Below are 27,044 nucleotides of genomic sequence, written 5' to 3' on the forward strand. Positions count from 1 at the left end.
CAAGTAATTAACTGGTTAGAAAAAGAGGATGAGAGTGTGCAGTGGTCCTCATAACTGTAAATATAGGAAGACATTCCAAGATGTGATTAATCTAATTAAAAATGATAATAATCGTTTGACAGCTGAAAGATAAAGTTAATATTAATTCATATAATTTGAATATTGTGCTCACGTGCTATAACTCCACCAAGGAAGGCCAGATCCGGGATCCTTACTCACGACCCCTGCACTGGGAGGCGGACATGCTAATTAGTCAGCACAATGACACCTCTATAGTGACTAATGATTCATATTAAAATTAATATTTTAATTGCTCATTTTAATATCAGGTCACGATGAACAAATCGTCACACAATATTAAAAGGGTAGTCAACCCATTTTTATTTATTTTTTTAAACCAAATTATAATCTATGCACCCCCATTGGTCTAAATATGGTATTTTGTTTAATATTGCGTTAGTGGAAAATGAGTTAAGCAGCAAAATCCAGCCACTTTTATCCATCTCAGGGGGCGGCCATTTTGCCACTTGCTGTCGACTGAAGATGACATCACAGTTGCTCAAGGCTCTGACCAATCACAACTCACCTGTTTCCTGAAGCTGAGCTGTGATTGGTCGTTGCCTGAGACCTGAGCAACTGTGATGTCATCTTCAGTCGACAGCAAATGGACAAAATGGCCGACATAATTCATATTCCACAAATGTAATATGAATCAGAATGTCATGTTTAGACGAGTGAGGTCACATATGACGTTTTATTGTCAAGAAATATTTAAGGTTGATTTCAAAGCCACTTCATTAAAACAATTCCAATGCTAATAAAGTAATTATTATATTTCAATTTCTTGAATAAACAAAAAATGCAAAAAAAAAAAAAAAAGAATAAATAAAAAGACAGGCACATTGATGTCAAACAATTGTTTATTCCTAACGTTATGGTACGAATCAGAGTCGACTCTCTTGAAGCTTTTCTTTGTTTTTCTTCTTAGAAATGAAGCAAGCCACCCCCCCCCCCCCAAAAAAAGTGCTGCTTATTAAATGACCGAAGCAGATATTGCTCCATCGTGGATTAAATACACGTCGTCAGCATAATTATATATATATTAAAAAAAACAACCTGTGCAGAATGTTTGCGCTTTGGTTTTGAAGTTGGTGGACTGCGAGCAAGAAATCAAAATCATTTTGTTGTCAAGCAGGACGGTCGTACGTCGCGTACCAACGTCAGCAAAACGCAATCAATGTGAGGTAAAGGCGGCGCCGCCGCCGCCGTCGTCTGTACACGTCCTCCCATCTCAAGTGTTTTTTTTTTTTTTTAAGGGTCAAGATTGTCAACGTGGTGAAAAGGTTTCTGTATAATGTGCATAACAAGTCGACAGCTTTGGTCCGGCCCGCTCACACCATAAGAGCAAAATACAACAAAAACACTCCTTCCTGTGTGTGTGTGTGTGTGTGTGTTTCCGCCGCCGTTTTCCTTCATTTTTTTGGTTCATGTCATAAAAACCAGACAATTTTGAATGGCGATGATCGCGATACAAACAACAAGCCTCCAGGTGTGCACTACCTGGACAAAAGTATTGGGACAGGCACAGGAAGTGAAACTTTCCACAAAATGTTTGCGGCGCCGTTGACATTTGTTCGTCCACACCGACCTCATCCAACATAAAAAGTCCAAACAAACTGATCGGATTGATGGGGGGGGCGTGTCCCAATACTTTTGCTACAATGACAGAATTGGTGAGATTATTTGCAGGGGACTTTTTTGGAAACATGTTGATTCTCATCATTGTGATGCTGATGGATTCGCGTTCGTTCTGTACACCAAAAAGATGGAAGGAGAAAAAGTGTCGCTTTTGGCTTGCGTGCGTCTGCAGGTATAAATTGTAAAAATGTACATTAGAAAAGTTTTTTTTTTTTTTAGATGCCACGATACTTTGGTAAATAGTGTTTTCATTTGGTTTGTTCTCCCCCCTACCCCCCTCCCCCCCCTCCCAATTGGTTTGACCTACCAACATTTGTCTACAGTGGTACCTTGACTTACGAGTAGATTAACAGGGCTTGGCCCCACCCACTCCCCCCCCCCAAAAAAAATCTTGAATAGGTAAATCCTACGAAAGTGTATTGCATTCACTTGGGAAAAAAAACTCTTGTTTTTCTTTCATTTTCAGTTCTGAATATTTTTGTTTTGTTTCACTGATTTTTTTTCTATCATAAAGATATTCCGAAAAACAGGAAACATATTTTACAGAAAAATAGGAGGCAAAATTACTCAGAACAAATGTAAAAATATTCAGAAAAAAGGGGAACAAATATAAAAAATAACAGAAAAAAATATTCAGAAAAACAAACAAACAAAAAAAAGAAGAAAAAAATATATTCAGAAAAACAGAGCACCAGCTTCTGTTTTTTTTTTTTTTTTTACCTCTGAACTCCAAGTGACTTGTTGCAGGCTCGCTAATGGCACACGCTTCTGTAGAAACTTAACTGTTAGCTTACTAGACTGTGTGTGTTACTAATTGCGGTACACGGCTTACCTTAACTGATCCAGTAAGTCATATAGTTGAAGGTATGGTACGTTGGAGGCATGTGGGAAAGTGTTCGCAAAATGTCACTTGGACTTCAGAGGTAAAAAAAACCTTAATTTTTTTCCTGCTTCTTTTGAATACTTTTTCCTCCTGTTTTTATGAAGATTTTACCCCTGTATTTTTTTTTTTTTTATGAGAGAAAAAAACATTCAGAAAATATTAAAAATAAAATAACCCCCCTCCCCCCAAAAAATAGTCAGGAAGATTTTTTTTTCTTCAAGTGAAGAGGGCTATGAAATGCTTCCATAAAATCCAGTGTACAGATGATGAGAAAAATGAGTCTCGTGGGGTTGGCCGCTCTGAAAAGTCAACAAGAATGACTTTTGAAGAATAAAATAAATAAAATAAAGAAAGCGTGTCAAGGTCGCAAGTCAAGGCACCTCTGTGCATCTTTCGCACGTTTCTTGTTTTTTTTGGTAGAGTGAAAATCACGACAGGACGACGGCAAGTTTCTCAAGAGTGCGGGAGCAGCGTCCGTCTTTTCATTTGGGGACGTCGAGGAGCGGGTCCCCGAGGTCCAGTGGGGGCGGCGGCGGCAGGGGAGCGGCGCCCTCGCCCCCTCCCCCGTCGGGCTGCTTGAGTCGCTTGATGGTGTTCTTGAGCGCCTGCCGCTTGTTGCAGAACCAGACGCGCACCACCTCGCGGTCGTAGTTGAGCTTCTCGGCGATCTCGGTCATTTCCTGGCCCGACGGGTGCGTGTTCTTCTCAAAGTGGTTGTTGAGGATCTCCAGCGCCTGCGGGGTGAACGAGGTGCGGCGCTTGCGCTTTTTGGAGGGCTCGCTGCCGATAAAGTCGCTCAGGTTCTGCATGCCCGAGCGGTGGCGGGCCTCAGCCTCCGCCATCCAGCGCTCCAGAACCGGCTTAATCTTCTGGGCGCTTTTAGGGGTGATGTCCAACTTCTCAAACCTGGCAGGATATAAAAGGCCAGGGTTCAGTTTGCCTGTCAGACTGCTAGCTATCGTGTTCTCTTGGGCTTCCTGCGGTAGGAAAAAGTGGCTTCTCAGGATGGTGTGTCTGGGGAGAGTCGAGAAAAAAAACAAGCTTACTCAAAAGCCGCCCCAACAAAAAAAAAAAAAAAAAAAAAAAAAAACTCCCAAAAAAACTCCACTGGCCAAGGAAGTGTCACAGCACGTCAATTTCAAGCAAAACTTCTTCCCCCAACGGCGCCGGTGCCGATCAATGACGTTGCACTACTCATCAAAATATGGCCCGTTGTCATTTAATGACATTTCCTTTGGAATCGTCTTTCAAATGACATGAAATGAAATACACGACGATCACCCGATTTCGTGCCCTATTTCCCATTAAAGGCCAGAAACTATCAGAAGAATTGATTATCCTGTGGTGTTTTTAAAGTGACGGTCGACAATCAGAAATATACGACGGCGTATTAGGGCCACGTATAAATATAGATATTTTTTAGAAGCGGGGGGTGGTAATATTCCAGGAATAAAACAAATACATTTGCAAGTTTATAAAGTGGCAAATTTGCGAGAAAAAAACGTGTAAATTCATGTTTCCATAATTATTATTGACATATTCATACATTTTGGTATTTCTTTGTACTAGTAGCTAAATTGATTCGTCATTCACTTGCATTTACCGTAAGTATGCTAGCTTCTGATTGGTTAGTGTTAGTCAGCTGATAAGGGGACCAGGAAGTGTTGTCGCATATTACTAAGTAAAGTTTAAATGAAGAAGAAATCCGTCTCCACCCTGCCTTTTCATTTTATAAAACAGTGTTCCATTAACCACCAACGAATCTTGACGTTAGCTCCTGGTGGACAAACGCCAGCACTTCGTCCAGACGAGAGCTACGCTAAGTATATTTCTCGCAAGTCTGCCACTTTAGAAAGTTTGAAAAAACTGACATCAGATTATGCTGACACCTTAGAAAAGAAATTGTGATTTCTTAGAAAACACTTGGCTAATATCGAAATAAATAATTCGATTGTTTAGTGAGGGGCGGGGCATCCGTCAGTCCGTCCTCCTCCCTTGCTCAACAAAAGAGAGTTAACGACCTCAAACATCAGCTTGACGCGCACACAAACACACACACACACACGTGTGTTTATTTTCCAAGCTAATGGCTTTTAATGTTATAAATATTTTACTAATGCCGGCTTATTAATATTGCATGCTGGGACTGTTTGACATGAGGAGAAGTGATGGCGTGTGTGTGTGCGTGCGCGGAGTTTCACATTTTATCCGACGTCTGACGTTGACGCGCTGAAATTTTTAAAAGTTCCCGTTGGGCGGGCGAGGCGAGGTCGGGCGAGGTCAGGCGAGGTCGGGCGGGCGAGGTCAGGCGAGGCGCTGCTCACCTGCAGATGGCCGACTGGCTGTAGGCGGGCCCCTCGGCGGCGCTGAGGGCCTGGCCCACCTGCGTCTGCGTCAGGCCCAGCGACAGGCGGCGAATCTTGAAGGCTTTGGCAAACTCGCGGATCTCCTCCAGGTTGACGCCGTCCACCTCGCTCGGGGCCGTCCTGGGGTCTGACGAGCGCACAAATGCTTTCATTTTCTCCTCCCGGGTCACTTTAGGAGCACTGTACTTTTTTGCTGGACTTCATTAAATGAATGAATGATCGGATCTTAACTCATGTTATGGCGCGGCGCGCATACTTACTGCTGACCAGCTGCCCCACGCTGAGCGCCGAGGAGGATGATGATGATGTGGAGGATGACGAAGAGGGCTGGTGCAGCGGGCTGTGCCGGTGGGCCATGTGGAGCAGGCCGGGCTGCGAGGACGAAGACGAGGAGGAGGAGGAGGATGAAGAGGAGGAGGCCGGGCCGCTTGCACCCTGCTGGGCCCAATGGCAAGAAAAAAAAAAAAAAAGGGAAATTCATGTTAATTGTTTCAAGTAGGGGTGTTGGGCGATTACATTTTTTTATTGTAATTAATCGCATGACTTTAATAGTTAACTCACGATTAATCACTTTTTTTTTTGTTCTAAATGTACAATAAAATATGTTCTTCTAAGATTCAATACTCTTGTTAACATAAAATTGGGAAAAAATGTTAAACTAATAGAAATATGGCTGCATCTTTTAGTCATTGAAACAGAAATTTCATAATAATTCATAAAATTGAGTTAAAATTAAAAAGTTGTATTGCATAAAAAAACGAGTGCGATATTGTTTTGTGTTGAGGTCATTTTTCTGTCACTAGATGGCATAATTGCATTTGTAAGACGTTGGTGACCGCTTGATATTAAGAGCTATCTAATCTTTAACAGGAAGTAACTTGTGAAACTGCACATTTTTAAAATTGTAAAATAAAACTTGACCACAAATATATGCATTATTATTGCATTAATATTAAATTTATTACTGCTAAATTTTGACACGGACGCGTCTGCTGGGTTGCGACTTTCCAACCGTCTTTGGGGGAGAGAGAGAACATCTGTTGACAAGTTTAGAAATGCAGCTCCTGGAATCAAACGTAATTCCTGATCGGCGGCGGCACAAAAACAATAACAATGTACTTTTCTGCCCGATGTGCTTTTACAACATGAAGACGGGAACGTTGTCACGCCGCCGTCTCCTCTCTCCTCTTTTGCTATTAATTATTTTCTGTCTGCCGTGCGTTTGTTTGCGGGGGGGGGGGGGGGGGGACGCGCTCGTCAACAGCCGAGCTAGCGCACGCCGTCAGGAGCGCTGACAGGCCAGGAGAATTATCTACTAGCTCCACTGGAAATATTCCTCCCGACCGCGCCGTCCTGACAAGCGTAAACGATTCCCCACGTGCACGCCGAAGCTTTCAAGCGGAGAGTCGGCCGGCGCTAAACATTATTTACAAACGCAATCGCTCGTGACAAGTGGCGGGCGGCCGCAATTAAACGTCCGTCTGCGCGCCAGACAACTTTTACTTGTGCGATTCGACAAAAGCGATCCAGTTAATATCGTTGACGTTGCAAAGAGCGCGCGACTCGTATGTTTTCACCCGTGTTTAGAACCTCAAAAACAGCATTATATTCCCTCTGCAAACGGTACATCGCCACGGCGACAGCATGTGACAAAATGATAAGCTTTCAATAACGTTGCCAGTAAGACGTTCAATAACGTAACATCATATTTTTTTTATTCTGATTAATATTTCATTTGTGGAATATGAGTTATGAAGCAAAATCCAGCTATTTTTATCCATCTCAGGTGGCGGCCATTTTGCCACTTACTTTCGATTTAAGATGACATCACAGTTGCTCAGGCAACGACCAATTACAGTTCACCTGTTTTCTGAAGCTGCGCTGTGATTGGTTGTTACCTGAGACCTGAGGAACATGGATGTCATCTTCAGTCGACAGCAAGTGGCAAAATGGCCGCCCCCTGAGATGGATAAAAACGGCTGGATTTTGAAGACGACATCACAGTTGCTCAGGGCTCAGGCAACGACCAATCACAGCTCACCTGTTTTCCGAAGCTGCACAGTGATTGGTTGTTACCTGAGACCTGAGCAACGGCACACGAAAGGAGCCAGCGTTAGCGCGTTAGCATTTGCAGCGCTCGCCCACCTGCTGACCGGGCTTGATGGGCGACAGCGTGATTCCCTGCGTGTTGATGACGGGCAAGATCTGATTGCCGATCACCGTTGCAATGATCTGCCCTTGCGCGTTGGTCAGCAGCTGCGGCGTGACGGGCGGCACCTGCAGCGACGCGTTGCCGCCCCCCGATTGGCTGGACGGCCCCGCCGAGTTTGCCATCAGCGGGATTGTTCCGATTATCTGCAAAAAAGAAAAGAAAAAGACAAATAGATAATATAGACAAATAAAATAAATAAAACAAATATAACAAGAAAATAAAAATATATAATTTTTAAAGTTAAAATATATCATATAAAATTCTAATAAATTAAACAAACAATAAACAATAAAATAAAAAATATATAATTTTTAAAAAATTAAAATAAATAAATTACAAAAATAAATAACACAAATACTTTTTTAAATGAAAATAAATAATAAAAAAAACAAAAAAAACAAAACAAGGACATATATTTCCAGTTTGTTTTTACATGAGGTGTGTACACAAATGCAAACTACTGTTTTTGATGAACGTGTGAATAAAAATTCCGCAATCGAGAAATGAGGGAAGACAGACGGATGTGTGTTTTAATGGCCGCTAAGTCGTCAAGAATATTGCCGCAAAGGTCAACACTGAATACCTGTTTGGATGTTTGTGTGTGTGTGCGTGTGTGAGTTGGTGCACACCAGTGCCTGCGTTAGCCATCTTGCGGCGTGAGCGAGCGCATGCGTGACGATGAGTGTCTGAAGTGTCTTTGTGTGTCTCCGCTGAGAGGAGACGAGACAAAAGTGGGGGATTGCAAGACCCGGTGCTTGTAATTCAACTCAGCAGGTGATCTAACCCCCTCCAAAATCAACCTTCTTCCTGTGTACTTGTCATCAGGAAGGGCAAAGGAGTTATGAGTTCCATTCATTCCACGCTCTGAACTCAAAACAAACAATGGTACCTCATATTGAGGGTGCGGTATCCACTAATACAAATCAACCGCCATCTACTGCAAGGTCAATACGGTTTTCATTGGCATGATAGTGTTTCGAGCTGTCACTTGGAAATGGCGGATCTTCACCCAGGTTAGCCGTCAAAGTCAAGGAAGGAAGAAATGATTGCTATGTGATTAAGATTGACTTGGTTGTTGAATTTGCAGGTGCCTCAATTTAGGAGTTGAATTTGTTCTGTTATCACACTCTTCACTCAAAACACTCATAACTCAAATCACCTTTCCTCAACGAAAGGAATGAAACTACCATTTATCCCTTCCAAATTCCCAGAAAAAAAGCAAATAATTAGCCAACACAAATGCACACTTCTTCATCTACGACTCCACAAGTTGCTGGAAAAAAAATCAGAAAGGATAAAGGTCTGCCTACGTGCGTTGTTCCAGTATTTGTGTTGATACATCCATGGTCTAAAAGGTTGTAAAATGGAGACTATTGATGCTAATGTTAGCATCTCAATGGTATTTTCCATTCACATTAGCATTATGCAAGTTGGTTAATCTCAATTCAACATTGCTTGCTTGCATAAATCAAAGCAAAAAAAAATCACAATAACAAAAACTTGTAAGTCGGGTCACTCGTATCTCAAGGCGCCACTTTGTAAAACATTTGCGCTGCGGCGTTTATTTCTTTACAAGCGAAACACATTTTCATACACTCGTGTTGATGAGCACTAAATGACCTGTAGCTTCACATGCCGCCTGCGATGTGCCCCCCCCACCCCCCACCTCCTCGCCAACATCGCTTTGACATAATCGCAAGCGAGGCGGGCCGGCAATCTGTAATTCATCCCCGCCATGCCTCATTTGGCGACGTTGCTTCGCATTAGGGCGCAGATAATTTATCTCTCCCCGGCTCGTGTTCTTTTGCTGCCACTTAGCATATTTTATTGCCCCCCCCCCCACCCAACCCCCCCAGCGAGCCACCCGCTTCGCATGCCGGCGCGGCGCGGTGGGGGGGGGGGAACTTGTTCCGCTCAATTATTCATGATGGTCGTGGCGCTAAGTGCTTGTTCCGTCGCCGTAATAAAAAGAGCGGGCGGGTGACAGCTTGCTTTGGAAGATTCTTATGATGACACGCCGGAGGCCTCGCGGGCTCGCATTTAACAATTTAACAAACATCACCTAATACAGCCGTCATGATGATGCTGATGTTTCTTCTTGATTACCTCCGCCAAGGACGCTACTGGTTCAGGGTGATCATACTTGTGGAATTTTCATTAAGAGTTTTATCACCACAAAATAAAAATAAAAACATTAACTCATTCACTGCCATTGACGACTATTGCCGAATGAAAATTAAAAATTGAAAATTAATTTGAACTATTTCTATTAGTTTAACATTTTTTCCCACTTTTGTTAACAAGAGTATGAAAATCTAGAATTTTTTAAATTATATTAGGACAGATATAAAATTTGTGATTAATCGTGAGTTAACGAGTGAAGTCATGCTATTTATTACGATTAAAAATTGTAATCGTCTGGCGCCCCTAATTTTTAATAACATTTTCTTAAAAAATAAAATAAAATAAAAAGATTAAAAAATATATATATATATATAAAAAATTTTTTAAAGAAAATATTATTAAAAATTAGGGGCATCAGGCTATTATTTTTTTTTATTGTAATTAATCACATGACTTCACTAGTTAACTCAGGATTAATCAACATTTTTATATCTGTTCTAAATGTACCAAAAAAAATCTAGGTTTTCATACTCTTCTTAACAAAAATGTTAAACCAATAGAAATAGTTCAAATGAATTTTTTCTATTTTTCTATAGCTGTCAATGGCAGTGAATGAGTTAATAATAATAATAATAATAATAATCTACATAAATATTTTCATATTATCTGTATGAATAAATACCAAAATAATAATAATAAATTTCATAATAAATGTATAAAATGTTCCATGAAAACCATGCTCTCCTAATGCCTTGGCGGAGGTCTTGCTTGTGTTTGTTTACTCCGTTTGCTTTCAAGTCTCCATGTTGTCCCGCTTTTTTGGGGCCCCTCCGTCTGAATAATGCTGAGGAATAATGAGCGTCGGCCATGGAGCAAAGGCGGCAGCCCGGGGCTTTGACCGTCTCGCTGACCCGATTATGTCAGGCACCGTCAGCCCGCCCAAGACGCTAGCAAAGCGCACAGTGTGGCGCGTTGCGGCACGTCGGCGTGGCGTGGGCCGGCGCCGCGGGCGCCTTTGTGAAGCCACTTGAGTCCATGCTGTCTCATTAGCCGCGTTCAGCATCAAGACGACGGACGGCCGCGGACGAGCTCCACCGCTCCGCCTCCATGACAGGACGTAGAGTTAAACGCCACTTCGCCCGCCGCATAATCGCTCCCACCAAACACGTTTGGTGGCTTGTTTGGCAGTACCGATACCACTTGTACTTGTGATACATCACATTTTCAAAAATAAAACAACGACGGATATTTTTCTATGCTTTTAATTTCTTATTTGCAGTCCATATCAGCTTCCGTTGCAAGTACTAATACCTGGTATCGGCCTGAGTGATGTCTCAGTAATAAAGTAATAATAAGTCTCAGTAATAATAATACATAATAATACCTAATGCAATAATAAAAAAGTAATAAAATTAATAAAAATAATAAATAGGTAAGAAAATGTCTCAGTAATAATAATAATAATAATAATAATGATAAGTAATTTTCAGAACATATTAATGGCATTTCCATTCATTGCCAAAATGATTTGCGATTATGAGTGACATCTCAGTAATAAAATAATAAGTCTCAGTAATAATAATACATAATAAATAAGTAATACAGTCATAAATAGATAATAAAATAAATAAAAATAAATAAAATTAAATAAAAAAAATCTTAAATAGGTAATAAAATGTCTCAGTAATAATAATAATATTAATAATAAGTAATGTTCGGCTGAAACATATTAATGGCAGTTACATTCATTGCCAAAGGGAAAAATGATTTGCGATATGAGTGATGTCTCCGTAAAGCCTGATTTTCATTTCCGTTGGTCAACGCTTGCAATCGTCTTTTACTAGCGTTCACCCCAAAGTCGATGGCACGTTGAGGACCGTCCGCGTGCGCCAACTCACACATTTGCCTTCAATACGCGTCGCGCGCTGTCCGCAATCAGATGATTCATTAGACGGGCCTCGGCGATGACAAGCGTCATCATTCAAGCGTCCGGCTACTCATGGAGCAATTCTGCAGCCGGCCAGCTCAGCGCTTTTTGAAAGTCGAAGGAGGAGGAGGAGGAGGAGGCGGAAGTGCTGGCGCTCACCTGTCCCTGCGCGTTGGTCACCAGCTGCCCGCCGCCTCCCTGCAGGTTGGAAAGGGCGTTGCCAAACACCTGCGAGCCGGCCGCCATGGCTGCCGCCGCCGCCGCTGCTGCCGCCGCCTGGCTGGCCAGAGGGTTCAGCGGCTGCTGGAACGACAGCAAAATCACAAGATCGTCTTACTGGCGAGTGAAAAATAGCATGGAATGATAGAATTATCATTCAAGGGCGGAACAAAATTGCTCAACAGGAAACCAACTTTAAGTGCAAGAACTATTTTTTTTAAATAATAAAACAACAATAAAAAAAAATTAAATTTTAATATTATTAAGGTACTATGTTTGTCCCGTATTACGGAGGCGTATTGCATTCACTTACAAAAAACAAACAAAAAACTCCTGTTTTATGGACTAATTTTGGGGAGGAGCTTTGTTTTTTGTGTGTATTTTTCTTAATTTTATGTTTTTCCTCCTGTTTTTCTGTATATTTTTTTAATTATCAAAAAATATTCAGTAAAACAGAACAAAAATATTCAGAAAAAAAGAAAATAAAATACACAAAAAAACAAAGCTAAGCTTAGCGCAGCTAAAACACGTCTGCCATCTAGTGGTGATTGATGATATTACAACTTAAAAATACACTTGACTCCTGCATATTCCCACATTTTCAGATCCGCCCCCCCATATTTTTTTATTTTCCATTTTTGTCCGGGATTCCCCCCAATTGTCCCAATTTTAAGCGGAAAACGTATATTGAATATTTATCAGCCTTTCTTGAAGATTTTTTTGGGCTGGTCTGTAAAAAAACAAAAAAACAGTTGCCCATGTGTGGTGCTCTGTTCAGATTGCCGTAACAAACCACACACAATATAAACAAAACTGTTCAATGTCTGATTTCTTATCTTCATGCGTAAGCGGAAAAAAATCCGTGCCAATCGTCGGTTCACATGAGTAGCCTGGGGCCTGTTCTAAAAATAGCGCACCAATGACGAGACATTGCGATTTACATGGAATATTGTGAAAAAAGTGATTGTTTGAAAATGTAAAGTGTTGCATAGTTTCCCACATAATTATTATTGCGTAATGCATGAACATGATCATAGTCTTCACAAAGATGAATATGATTAATTTAGAACATATAATGAAGTACATTGACTGGTACCAAAGAATGAACTTTCTGTTTCAAAAGTTTGCCGACCTCTCGTGTGCCGTTTGTCATCTTGGTGGGGACGAGGTAAAATCGGTAAAAAAGCATCCCGCGTCTTCGTATCAAACGGCGGAGCACGTGAGCTCATTGGGTTACTTCAGGCTCACCGCCGTATATTATTATTACACTTTCTCAAATCTAATGACGAAGGAGGGGGGAAAAAAAAAATCAATACTTTTTCATTGACAGTAAAGGTTAAGTACATTAAGAATGACACGGCATTTGTCTTATGAAATCATATTTCATGTCGGCAGCCCCCCTCAAATTGGCCCTGATTGATATTGCCTGGAAAGTCATCCACTTCTTTTTCTTCCTTTATTGTCCTTTTATGTCTTCTTTCCGCCGGGCGACATTTTTACAAAGCGGATTATCAGCTTGCGGGAACTAAAAAAAAGAAAAGAAAAAAAAAGTAATATTTTGCACATTATAAAGGGTGTTTTTGTTATCTTCCACCGTTCTTGTGTGTTGGTCCACTGTGATCATACTCATATCAAGCACTCTAAAAACAGGTCGGGTCAAAAATAACCCAACTATGGGGTCAAAAATGGACCGATCCTCTACTTGGGTGGATTTGACCCAACTTTGAGTGCAGAAATGGGTCTTTCAGCATAAAACAACTCATAAGTATTGGCCAGATCTTTTACTTGGGTCAGAAAATTGGGTCATTTTGTATAAAACAACCCAGAAAGTCGGGTCAAATTGACCCATAAAGTGGATCGGTCCTTTTTCTTTATTTATCCATAATTGGGTTATTTTTGACCCAAATGTTTTTAGAGTCTATTAAACTTGTACCGTATAAGTCACACTCTAAAAAACAATTGGGTCAAAAATAACCCAATTATGGATAAAAAAATGGACCGATCCACTTTATGGGTCAATTTGACCAATAATTATGAGTTATTTTACACTAAAAGACCCATTTCTTGACTCAAAGTTGGGTCAAATTGACCCAAGTAGAGGATCGGTCCATGTTTGACCCATAGTTGGGTTATTTTTGATCCAACTGTTTTTAGAGTGTATGTTCAGCAGAAAACCAAAAGTTTTAAAAGTTGACTGTTTTTAGAGTGTGAATTGACTTAAACGGTACAAGTTTAATACACTCTAAAAACAGTTGGGTCACTTTATGGGTCAATTTAACCCAACTGTTGGGTCAATTTGACCCAAGTAGAGGATCAGACCATTTTTGACCCATTGTTGGGTTATTTCTTACCCAACTGTTTTTAGAGTGTACGTTCAGCAGAAAACCAAAAGTTTTAAAAGTTAAGAAATGACAAAGAATGAAGGATAAATATTTTTTTCCCCAGCGTTAACAGTCAATTAAACAGCTTTATTGGAAACATCTTCAATAACAGTCCTTTCCGTTGTGTTAAATGGGCCTGAAAAGAAACGGCAGGCTTTATTCTACCGCGCGTGTGTGTGCGCTTCCAGATCTAAACAGGTGATTTTCCGCCACGGCGACTCCTCGGCGGGAGGGAGCAAATGACAGGCCCGGCCGAGCGTTTGTGCTGATTGCATGTGTTGGAGGAGATAAACAACGATTGTTCCAGCGTGTCGACACGGCCGTTGTTGTGTTTGCTTCTTTACGCTAGCTTGACACTTCTGCAGTCAAAGCCTCCATTTTCTTCGCACCTCTCAGCGGCAAAGACGCCCAGCAGTAATATGAGAGGCCACGCCACGCTAAATGCATGTTTGGCTGCAATTGGACCAAAGTGCGGCGTCCTGCGACTTTGTTTCGGCTGGAGGCTCGCCTGGTGCGTGTAATCGCCCAAAAGTAGCCCCGCCGTAAAACGCGGCCAGACTTGGAGACCCCCCAGCTGGAAATCGAAAATGGTTTGACACAGAGAAAGCGCACTTTATTATTGTTGTCGTTTTTGCTCTTTTCACGTGGCTCACTTTGCTTTTTCTTTCTTCCCGCGCAGAATGGAGAACGGAGCTAAAAAGAGGTGAAGGTACCACCATACATTTAGCTTTTTCGCTAAGTTAGCCACGCTAACACAAATTCAACCAACATTAAGGGGGTAAATCATTTTATATATGCAGTATGACCTTAATAAATTAACTCATGATTAATCGCAAATTAATCACACATTTTATATCTGCTCTTAATGTACAAAAAATATATACTTTTTCAAGTTTTCCATCTTGTTGATGAACATAAAAGTGGAAAAATATATGAACCTAACATATACAGTGCTGAGCATAAATGAGTACACCCCAACAGGGTTGTAGGTTTCCTTTCAGAATCAGGATTTTCTATGGAATACTATATGAGAAAATAGTGTGGGCCATTGATTGCAAACACAATTTGTTAACGAGTACACACATAAAAATAGTTTCCTGAAACAAATGTATTAAATAACAATTTTGCACAAGTAGACCCCAAGAAAAAGACGGAAATGTTCTGAATTCCAGGCCTAGCAGACATGTTGCTAATCTACGCTATCTGTAAAAGTCATCAAGATTATAGAAAAATACTAGATGTTTTCGTTTTTGTATTTGGATGCATTCATATTTTTGCATTAGTTAATTTGATTAAACTAAGGATTTACTTACAACCTTACTTTCATGTTGTGAGTTAAGAGCCTTTTCTACAGAAAACATTTTGTCCAAATTTTGAATATTGAATAAAATCAAAAATTTTCAAAGGGGGTGTACTCATATACGCTGAGCGCTGTATATGTTTGTAGCTTTGAGTTCATGCAGTAATTTCAGAGTAATTCATAAACTTATTTGAAGTTAAAATTAAAAAGATGTACTGTACGGTAAAAACATGAAACTGATTTGCGTTGAAGTCGACATCTGCTACTAGATGGCAGTAGCATTTCCTGTTGGACATTAGTGACAGCACAATGCATTTTTCTTTTCATATTAAGAGCTGCTTAATTTTGAAGATGAAGCAACTTGTGGACATTTTTTTAAATCGTAAATTACAACTTGACTCACAAATATTATTGCATCTGCTCAATTGTGTTGGTGATTCCTTTTCACAAAGTTGTATGCTTTTATTTTGTTAAGTTTGGCCTGAGCTTGGAAAGAAAAGTCATAAATTGGGGCAGTCATAAGTAGTAAGTATGAGTTTGACTTTTTGAAATAAGCTACAGAAAAAAGTACTCAAGAAAACCTGATTGTGATGTACTTGGAAGTGTGACCGCAGCTTTTCTTGTCAGTGCGAAGAGCGTCCCCAGCGTCTACGACAATAATAACGGCCATATTGTCACAATAGGACAAAGTTGTCCCTCCCAACATGAAAGCTGGCGGTCCCTCCTCCACCCTTGATGTGATCAAGAGTGACACGAGAGCGCACGGCGTGTACGTGTCGCCGCGGCCGCCGCCGTGCCTCGGCTGACTCTTCCCTCGCGCCCTTCTGTGCTTAAACATCAAAATGCCATTAGGCCCTCGCAAACACCTCCGCGCTGGGCCATCTGTTGCCCACCGCTGGGCCTCTGCTGCGCACCTTGTGAAAAATAAAGCCTGCCAACACCCGCCCCTCTGGACGCAAGACCAATATTGAACTGGGGCAAAAACAAAAAAAAGACAATTCAGTAAACCTCACTCAATCCACAATATTTACATAATCCGTAGGCGTGTTTTCATGCTATTTACTGTTTACTGAGTTAGAGCAACATATAACAAAAACTGTCACAATTAGAGTTCAGACTTGTACCCCAGATCGGCATTTGCTATTTGTTTACCATTTAGTCCGAAAAATTAAAAATCCAATTTAATCATAATGGTAAATGGCGTGAACGTAGCACTTTAGCTACACAATATATTGCCCAAAGCAACTTACAGAAAGTTTTCCTTTTTAGTTCAAAATTACTTACTTGAACCTCCAGGATCCCTCGCTATATGCTAGCCAATAGCAAAACCCAAGTTGTTTTTGCTTTTGGTAAACTTTTACATTCATCCGTGTTCTGTCGTAGCAGCTAGCTAGCGCTAAGCTAACCTGGGAGAGTTCATCTCTCTTGTCCAGCGTCCAAGTTCATAAACTTGAAACAGTGAAGTACCGACAAATGTGTTGACACACGGCCTAGATGGGCTAGCTTAACAATCGGCTAAACATTTCTGATTGCAGAAGCTAGCTGGCGCTAAGCTAACCTGGGAGAGTTCATTTCTGCGGTTCAGCATCCAAGTTCATAAACTCGAAACAGTAAAATATCGACAAATGTGATGATACACGGCCTAGATGGGCTAGCTTAACAATCGGCTAAACATTTCCAATCGCGGAAGCTAGCTAGCGCTAAGCTAACCATGCAAGCAAAATACTTCCAGAAGTGTGTGAGTGAGAACAGAACAGACAAGCATACATCGCAAACGTTTGGCGGGAGTGATGTCATCATCGCCGCTTGAGTGACGGCTAGTTAAGGTGCGATCAAATAAAAGGCATTAAGGTGCGGCCAAATGGCGGCGTGTAACGAGGCGCGATGCAAATGAAGGCGGACGAGAGTCGTGAAATGGTTGAAGGCGACGATAAAGCGCTGATGGAGTGCCACGGGCCGGCCGTCAATCTCGCCGCTCGTTACCTTCCGGCGGAATTAAGCGCGCCTTTAATCATGCCATAAAATCCTCCTCGGCCCGTTTTGTGATAATTGCGATTCTTTTTGGATGTGTTTTCTCGGCTTTTACGCGATGTTCCGCTCGGATTTCTTTGATGGCCGGACGGACGATTGATGATATTTAGCTACGTCTTCTTTTCTTAAACGGGGGCGAGTCGTCGCTCATTAAGCATCTGGGACATATTTGCGCTTGTTTTTTGAGATCCAGTGTTTGAAATTGTGAAATTATGGCACCATTTTCATTTGAGTCTTCTGCGCTTTTATGGCCGATTGTAGTCATAAACTTCCCAAGCGTCTCGAAACGACGACCTTCGATATTTAATATGTGATCAAACTTTTCTTTGATTTCATTTTAAGAATCCCCGGCTTTCAGTCTTGTGTGCGCTCTGACATAGCAATATAGCATTTGAATGACTTTAATATCGCACTAATCAATGTCCAGTGATCTTTTGATGCTCTCAATTCAATATGGGGAGGGTCAGCCGCGGCGCGCCTTGATAAACACAATAAAGGTAAGTGATGACTCTCCGCCGCGCGCTCTCCAAAAACACGGCCGCTAATGAAGAGAAATGGAGGACTTGTCATGTGTCACCGGCCGACTCTCCCGCCCCAAAGATGAATCGCGGCGGCAGCCAAGGGGGCTCGCCGCCGCCGCCCGGATCGATCATTTCGCCGCCCTCTCGGGCCCCGCCAAAAATACGTGCGGTGAAGTCGTCTGAGCGGCCTCAGATGAATTGATGACATTTACATCTGTATTTGTATCGATCGCTCCACTTTGTCGTCTTTTTTGAGGAGCCCGCGTCGACCTTATAAGGTGAGGAAAAGTCAAAATGGACGCCAGCAATTGCAATGAAATTAAAGGAAATGAAGGCCAAAATGATTCATAACCGGCCCAAATCTGGAGTCAAAGGAATTTCTATACGGCAAACGGATATCTTTGTAGATATAGCCATTTATAAGTCTTTCTTCGGGGGGGCTCACACAACATGAATTCTCTAAAATGGCCTTTCAAGCTATAATGGCAAACTTTGGACAAATGCTCTTGAGACTTTGAATTGTATGTCTTTTTGGGCACACATTCTTGAGACTTTTTTTGTGGGTCTACTCACATTAGACATGTACACGGCAACAAAATCTCATGTTGCCACCCCCCCAGAACCCCCGCGTCTGGCTGAAAGTCGCCTGTGATCGCTGTCAGAGAGCGGTCGCACTGGGCCTGTCCGCTCTCCAAGGGATCACTCAACAGGGGTAATTACAGCCCGGGGGTCTACCTCCTACCCTCCTCCTCCACAATTTACCAGCAAAGCGTCGGCCGACATCTCTCTTCCCCGCCGACTTCGCCCCGACATCACAGGACCGCCCCGAGGGCCCCCCAACCCCCCCAAACCCTCTACACTCGCAAGTGCTGCAATTACCTGAGCCTCTCCTCTCTCTCCTTTTCACCGTGGCTGCGCGAGCGTCGGCCGGCAATCAGCCTTCATTAGAAGCGTCTGGTGAGGAGAGGCGCCGCCGCCGCCGCCGCCGCCGCCGCCGCCAAGGTCAGCAGCTGCCAAGCACGACGGACCGTCAGCGGCTTCGCTGTCTGACGCTACTCATCGTTCCTCACCGCTTTGCCGTTCTCAACAACGGACACCAACCGCCTTCTTTCAGACTAGTCCATCTTGGCTCCCTTTGTCTCCAACTGAGCTCAATCCCGACACTCATGCTGCTATAATAATAATAAGAACATTAAAATAAATAATAATAATTATTGTTATAATATTTAGGATTTTTGAGAGAGAGAGAAAATGTGCCTTTTTATGAGTCCAATCTGCACATTTTCACTGGGAAAGAAGTCAAGATACGTTAAAGTCATTGGACAGTTTCAGGTGTCAATCAAGATAACGCTAGCTACATAGGCTATCATTAGCTATCCATTAGTGTTTAATCCCAGAATAACTTTTGTTTACATTACAAACAATGGACCACAATGTTTGTTTTTTTTACAACTTTTTTGGGAGGGTTTTTGTCGCATTGGCTATAAAGCAAAAAATGCCTCAATATTTGCCAAGTGAAACCAAGCTAATGCTAGCTGCATAGGCTATCATTAGCTACCCATTTAATATGCATTTTAGTCTTTAACCCCAGAATTGTTTTGTGTACATTACAAAAAAGACTTGTAATGGATCACCCCAAAACTTGTTTTTTTTTTGTGTTTTTTTTGGGTGATTTTTGTTGCGTTGGCTATAAAGCAAAAAGTGCCTCAAAAAAAAAAACGAAGGCACACCTAAATGAATGAATCCCATTTGCAGTCCATCATGTGGCACTTTTACTCATCTCGTTTCAAAGCCGCCACTCGCCTATTATGCTAACACGCATATTAAGCCAGCCTGACCAATCAATGTCATTGATTTCCCAGATCGTCTCAGCGACTTTGCAGTGTATTAAATCAAAATGAAGATGACACTCTTCCATCTAAGACGTCATGACTCACGTCGGCTGTACGAGCCGTCGACGGCAGCGGACACTTCCACCCAAATCAGCACAACTCGACAGCAAACGTGACTTAGAAAAAGTCCAATAAGGCGCACCTGTGGCGGGCTTTCCAGCATTGACGGCGGGGCCGCCCGCCCGCCTGCCATCAATGCCGGGGAGGTCTTAAGAAGGCAGAAAATTGCCTTACATAACAAGCGGCTGCGTGCAAATGTGCACTGTTGACTGAAGCAGAAAATAAGACTGTGTAGCCCATCAACAGCCGGCACATTTCATATGAATAATTATAAAGATGAGGGGCCAAAAAGCAAGCTGACCATGACAGCTGCACTACTTTTATTTACTTTCAATGAGGGATTAGCCATCCAGGGATGAGGAGGTCAGGCTGCAATTTACAAACTTCACTTCATCTTATTACCAATTTTTATGCTTTGAGGTGTGCAGCTTGCAGTTAAATTGTGGGTTGGGTTTTCCTTTTTTTCCAGTTTGGGTGATTCTCATCATTTTCACCATGTTGTCATGTTGGGGGATCCTTAACTCATTGACTGGCAGCCATTTTCACTGAAGCAACCCCCTTTGCTCCCGGCTGTGTTACTGGATTTTGACTGATTTTGCAAGGCCCACAGAATATTGTGTTCTAGTGCTATAAAAATATGCAACCTACCAAAAGATAGATTAGTCTCTTCTGTCATCAGGAAAAAAAGTTTATTTCTAACAAAGTGTGACGTTAAATTTGCATTTTCCTTTTTTCGATACGCTTGAAAATCCACCCCCTCCAAGCGTTAAAAACTTTTTGGGGTGCCAATTTTGAGCCCTTTTTCAAATTTCGAGCGTTTCCATTCAGTTTTGTTTTTGCATTTCTTGAAAATTTTAATAAAAATGGGTGGTTGGAAACCCAACTAATGTGAACAGGAATGACAAAATTTCCAATGTTTCTATTTTTCATCTAATATTTTCATACTTTTTCGAATATTTATGTATATTTCCTCTAATAATTTTACTCCTTGAACATTCCTATTTTTCCAATGCAATAAAAAATATATATTTTTTTTACTTTTATTATTATTTTTTTCAAATATAGACTAACAGGAACAAGGAGCTTGACTGAATCGGGGCTCGTTTGGGCACTAGAATTTGCCCAAAATGGCCGACTTCATGTTCAAATTTTCCAAAATTTTTTGTGCTTCCTGTTATGATCAACATGTCCAGTCAATCAGTAAAACTGGTGCTTGGGGAAGATTTTTATTTTATTTTTTTACTTTGCAAGGTCTTGTTTTTGATGGAATTTGCACAAAATGGCTACTACTACCAAAATATTAGATCTGTTCAAATTTAGGTTGGGGTCCTTGATACTTTTGTTGTGCATCCTGTTATGATCGACACATCCACCCAATTTCATGTTGATCGATAAAACTTGCGGTGTTGGGGGTTGATTTTTTACTTTACACTTTTTGACGGAATTTTCCCAAAATGGCTACTCCAAACCAAAATGTCTTCGATTTTGTTCCTTGAGGCCTTTTATGATCAACACGTCCACCCAATCTCGTGTCGGGGGCTCTTTCTGGTCAAAGTTTGCACATTGGGCAAAGATGGATTTTCACAGTCTTTGGTGTGGGAGTGCTCGCATGTCGAACTTGCTTCTTTGAAAGGAGACATTTTTTATTATTATTTTTTTTGCCGTCTTTTGAGACGAGGGCTCGGCTAACAGCGCTTTCTTTAATTATCGGTCCGGGTTTTGACATTGAGGCCCCCCCTCCTCTCGGGCACCGTCTAAGTGCTCCGCTCTGCCGAGGAGGCCAGTCCCCCCGCAGGGTACCATTCCACTGCTGGTCATTTCTGGTGCCCATTAGTGACCGCAGACAGAGCAGCGGCCGAGCTCACGCGAGCAACGCCGGTGTGCAGGGCAGCAATAAATAAATAACAAATAAAAAAAAAACAAGCTTTTAATCCAGCTTTATGGCATTATGGCCTCCTTGCAAGCCAAGTCAAAAGTTCCGTTTGTGCTCCCTGCAGAATATTTTTCATTTTTCTGGCCACGCTGGGGCTGTTGCCGCCAAGCACATTTGTCCTCGTTCGCAACAGAGACCGTGATGACATTTTACATGCACATTATCATTATTATTATTACCATCGTCGCTGCTTAGGGCTGGGTTGAAAAAAATTGAATAATCAATATCGAATCGATTTTCCTCTTTTTTTCGATTTTCGAGCCCAGTATTGATTCATAAAACCATAAATCGATTATTTAAATATCTAATTTGTTCCCATAAATTCTTAAGAAAATTTAATTTTAAAGGCCGATTTTTTTGCAGTTTTTTTTATTTATTTACTGTTCACATGAATTTAAAAGTATATATTTTGTTCAATTTTACTAAAGAACTGACTTAAATAAATAATAATAATAAATATTTATTTATGACTTATTGCTCTTTTAAGTTAATATTTGCAATTATTAAAATAGAACTATGAAAATATTTTCATCTCATCCTTGCTGACGTCAATGTTTGTGTGATACTTAAGTTATTATCACACAAGTTACTTTAATGAATAAACTAAATCATTTGACCAGTTACTGTAAAATGTACTAGTTAGTTTTTATCATATCCTTGACATTTAAGAGCAATTGATGTTCCATAATTAATAGATATCGGATTGAACTGAAGTGAGTCGAATCGAATCGGGAAAAATCCAAATCGATTCGATTGGAGAAATTAGAATCGATACCCAGCCCTAATGTTTAACATCTCTGACAGCAGTTGTCTCGGGACTTTTCCCATCTGGCTGTTTCATTGGATTGTGATTTTGTTGTTGAATATTCGTCATTAGTTTCTTCTGTATTTTTTATAGCGTTTGCTTGTTTTCAACATTTTGTTGTATTTTTCTTCTTCATCATAGATGACCATTTCTGAGGCGTATTTGTTATTGCTATAAAAAGAGTCTTAAATAGAGCACGGATTGGATTTGGCAGGACAGAGCAGAGCGCCGCTATAGCGAGAGGAAATGCGTCCGGAGCAGGCGGGTCATGGGAAGGTGACACGCGTAATGGCGGCGCGGATCGGTCGAGCTAAGCTTCCCGCTTCCACGGATCAGCATGTCGCGGCGCTCCCTCCGCCTCCGCCGGCCCGATGTAAGCCAGTGGAGTGGCAAATTACAGCAGACCTTACAGCTGTAGCCCGACATTATGATTAATTTGATCGGTAATTTCTCCTGTTTTTCATTTTAATCGGCGCGCCCATTCTGCTGTGGCGGGTCTTTCAGATCTAATTAAGATCAATTCCGCCACGTAGCCGCATGCACTTCTGCCCGCCGCCAAATCCCCGAGCTCTCCGGGCGTGGAGAAAACCCCGCGGCTCCAATCAATCAACCTGCGGGCTGAAAATCCCGCAAGCGCCGCCACCCGCAATCAGCACATTAACACACTTAGGCAAATTTGCTAATCTCACCTCGGCAGTCTATTTGTCACCTCTGCGGCTCGTGTTGTGAACCGTATTAGCTGCAGTATTGTAAGAAATGTAAGGAAGAAGGAAATCAAGGACAAACAGGCTGCCTGTGGTGGCGTTTGCACTCAAATGGGGGCAGATCAGTCTTGTGTTAATTTTGTCTCACTAATTAGTCATAAACAGGAGGGGGATTGTCATGAGTACTCCGGATTAACGAGGGATTTACAATTACTCAACAAATGGATCGCTGTAATGCACTGATGATTTTATTATGGCTCCGGGGTGGGGGGATATATTCACAAATCTGTGCGGAAAACAAGTGTGGAAAAGAGCTTTTTGCAACATGGCCCTGGTTGATCTCATACTCTGCTGCCACCTGCTGGCCGTTTTTGTAATAACTACCATTGCTTCAAGCGTTCTCTTTAGTTCAGAGGCTGCATCAAAGCTTTATGTATGCTATAGCATATAAAAACATTTAAAAAAACATATAAATACATCTTTGGAGCCATGGACATTTTTAAAATACAGCATATTTATACATTTTGGGGGGCAAAAGGAAGTTAAGGCAGGCCAACGTGACCAGCCGTGAAAATTTGCAGAATGCTTTCAATCATCAATGTAGCTCGTCGCCATTTCCTTGGAGGAGGTAACAACCTTCTCCACCTCCTCCCGTCGAAAGTTACTGCGACGATTCATGCGTGTGTGTACCTGAAGTTTTACGTGAATGAAGCAATGAGCTTAATGGCATCCAATCAGCCGCCACGGGCCGCAGGTCTGCCCGAGCGGGCCTTCAAATCCTATTGAGCGGTCGCCATAGGCTGCGGCCTGTCCTTGCCGGACAGGCGCTGACCCAGAAAAGAAGTAAACCCTTTACGGTGGCTCTTGTTTCCACCAAACACACACACACACATGCGTGCACGCTAATCCTATTTGATTGAGGCAATATCGTAATGATAGCTGATGTGGCCGCCTCTCAAGGGACGGCTGTCCTCGGTCATCAGAATCACGCTCGCTGCTTCCTTTCAAGACATTTTCGAGGGAAAGCAGGCTGGCCATCCGACTCAAACATTCTACTGACTTGGTTCTAAAATGGCCACTTCCAACCAAAACAGAAGACTTCCTGTGTTTTTTCGCTCATGAGGTCTTGAGACTTTTTTGTGGGTCCATTCATGATAGACAAGCCTATCAAATTTGGAGTTGCTTGAATGGACTCGTGGAAATGCCAGACACAAAATTCGGAGGTTGAATTTTATTAGAAGGTCACTGGAAATGACCAAAAATGCGCACTTTCTTTTTTTGTGGGTTTACTCACGATAGAGATGCCTGCTAAGTTTCACTGACTTTGGGGCTGAATTTGTCACATTTCGGTTCTATGGTCTATAGTCATGGCGAGCAGTCTACTCACGTCCTGTCCATTCATGGAGACCAGTTCAGTCACGTCTTGTCATGGCGACCAGTCTACTTACATATTGTCCAGTCAAGGCGACCAGTCTACCGACGTATCACGGCGACCAGTCTACTCACGTCCTGTCCAGTCATGGCAAGCAGTCTACTCACGTCCCGTCCAGTCATGGCGACCAGTCCAGTCACGGCCCATCCAGTCATGGTTTTCTACTGACCGTTTTCCCCTATGGTCATTAAAGCACCATGCATGACACTTGTTTCGACGCCTCTTTCTCTTGCATTTGGGTCCACCGACCCTCAACCAACCAGTTCCACCCTGACAGAATTATCTTAAATGGATCCCTTGGAAAGGCCCAAACCACTAAAATGCCCTCTTCAAAACAACATGGCAGATTTCCTTCTTTTTTTTTTCTTTATTTCTCAGAAGGACCCCTGGAATTGGCCAAATTTTTTGGGGGGGCCAGGGGTTCTTGAGACTTAGATGTAGATGTGACACCAATTTCTGGCGCTAAAATTTGCCCCTGGAAAGGGCTTAAGTGGTAGACTTCCTGTGTCTTTTCCACCATGAGACTTTTTTTTGCGGGTCAACTCATGATATGTGTTTTTATTTCCATCTTGAGCACATGGGATCAAAAGTGTTCTCTGGTCTTTGTCAAATGATTCTGCACGGAGACCGGACAGTGTGTTTGGTTCCGACGTAACGCCTTTGGAGGCCCATTAAATCCAGAGACTGTCCCCCCCCCCCCCCCCTCCCCCGCTGAGTCTCAGTGGGCCGTGACGGGGGTCGAAACAGGCAGCGGCGGGGGTTGGGGGGGGGTTTGAAGACGAGGGAACAAACAGCCCGACGCATCTTTGCCCATAAAGAAGCTCGCGCCACAAGCCAATAAGGGGCCTGACGCTGATGAATGTGAGCGAGGACGGCCAGGCGACCCTGACCGGCGCACGCTGGAAATGAAACCGCCGGGATATAAAATAGGCCATTATCATGGCCACGCTGACGGCCCGATGGACGGCGTGGCCCAGATGGATGGACAGACAAAGTGAGTGCAAAAGGAGCTTGAGTAGGAAGCAAAGATGAAGAGGCTGATAAAACAGGAGGGGAGATGACCTCACAATCCGTCCTGATCGTCATCAACACGTGGGGCAACTAGCAACATATCATGGCAAATCTTTGGGGATCCCTCGCAGTCCGCCAGCCGTAGCTTGGGGACCCACAAAACCATTTGCAATCCCTTATTATTTCGCATCATTTCGTAACAAGAAAACTTGAGTGACACAGAAGTGGACTTTCACTCCAGTCCCATCCCCCAAAAATCCTGTCCCGTCCTGCTCCCGTTCAGATTGACTCCCACTCCTGTACCGCTCCCATTTTGAAGATCAGCTACATTAAAACAAAACTAACAAAGAAAGAAAAAAACGCATCAGTCCGAGTATTTTTTATTTTTTTTTACCCTTCTACTACACAATCCCGCTCCCGCGAACTTTTGATCCTGTCCCATCCCAATCCTGTGATTAAAAGCAAAATTGACTCCCATCCTGTGGGATTCCTGGGACACTTGGGATTCCTGAAAAAATGTCAGTGTCTAGCAGGGAGGCAAGAAAAACCTGGCAACCCACCAGGCTTATGAAGTACACAGTACATTTTGTATTTTTTTTTTTACTCTAAACAGAGTCTATTCTGTCCCACTAAACAGAGCAAAATTGACACTTAAAAGAGAGTAAAATATTCAGAGTAAATTTGACTGAAAATATTTTTACTATGTACGAGAAAATTTGCCTATCACATGAAAAAATATGTTAAAGATTTTTCACTCGGAAATCTTATGTTGAAACCCTTGAAATTCACGTCACCACTGTATTAGCATAACTTGTGCTTATGCTAATTTCGATTCTTTAGAAGAACTCTTGCTGACTCACCGGCAGAGGTACGGGCGGGGTGACGGGCGAGGGTAGGCTCCGGGCGGGCGACTGGTTGGGCCGATGCGACGGGGGCGACTGCGGCGGCTGCCCGGACGCCGAAGAGCAGGCGGAACCCGGCGACGGCACCGATGACTGCTGCTGACCGGGCGGGGTCATGTGATGATGCTGAGACGACGCTTGGTTGTGGACGTGTTGGTGGTGCTGTTGCTGCTGCTGGTGGTGGTGGTGCATCTGTTGGAGCTGCTGCAGGTGTTGGAGTTGCGAGTTGAGGGTTGAGGTAGCTGTTGAGAAAACATGAAGCCCAATCAACACATGACAAGCTGAGCCGTTGTCCTTATTTGCTCAACACCTGTGATTGACATGCACAAACACACGGAGGTGTGAGCCGAGGCACACGCAAATTGCACGGAGCCACAATAAGGTCCTGCGGGGTTTCGAGTCCCTCAATTTAGTTGGAGTTGGAAGGACAAAGATGATACAATTACTATCTGAGGAGTCAAAAGTCTTCTTTGTCACTTAAGAGGATGGATATTCCCGTTTAATGGCTCAAATTACACCAGGAAAAAAAAACCCATCAATCTCCTCGAGCAGACTTCAGGAACATTAACTAATTGGATCCGATAATGGCGCCCTGCTGGAACCCCATTTAAATTTCTGTTCAACTCATTCACTCGCAGCCATT

General features: G+C 42.5%; 1 protein-coding gene across 5 annotated transcripts in view; it reads right to left on the bottom strand.

The window, feature by feature from the left end:
* Positions 1 to 1,022: 1,022 nt before the first annotated feature.
* The window catches only part of pou6f2 (POU class 6 homeobox 2), a 70,491-nt gene continuing 44,469 nt past the window's right edge, over positions 1,023 to 27,044 (bottom strand). For 2 of the 5 annotated variants that reach the window (XM_086065372.1, XM_086065376.1), the window contains 6 exons: positions 26,360 to 26,643; positions 11,370 to 11,513; positions 7,093 to 7,302; positions 5,208 to 5,385; positions 4,906 to 5,074; positions 1,023 to 3,595 (listed from right to left, as the gene is read on the bottom strand). In XM_086065372.1, the coding sequence (XP_085921498.1) occupies positions 3,064 to 3,595; positions 4,906 to 5,074; positions 5,208 to 5,385; positions 7,093 to 7,302; positions 11,370 to 11,513; positions 26,360 to 26,643 (1,517 nt within the window). In that variant the 3' untranslated portion in view covers positions 1,023 to 3,063. The remainder of the gene's footprint in view (positions 3,596 to 4,905; positions 5,075 to 5,207; positions 5,386 to 7,092; positions 7,303 to 11,369; positions 11,514 to 26,359; positions 26,644 to 27,044) is intronic. The other 3 variants (XM_086065374.1, XM_086065373.1, XM_086065375.1) reach the window with 3 other exon arrangements.

The sequence above is a fragment of the Leptonotus elevatus genome, chromosome 21 (genome assembly GCF_054856555.1).
Source record: "Leptonotus elevatus isolate MCC_2025b chromosome 21, RoL_Lele_1.0, whole genome shotgun sequence".
NCBI lineage: Eukaryota > Metazoa > Chordata > Actinopteri > Syngnathiformes > Syngnathidae > Leptonotus > Leptonotus elevatus.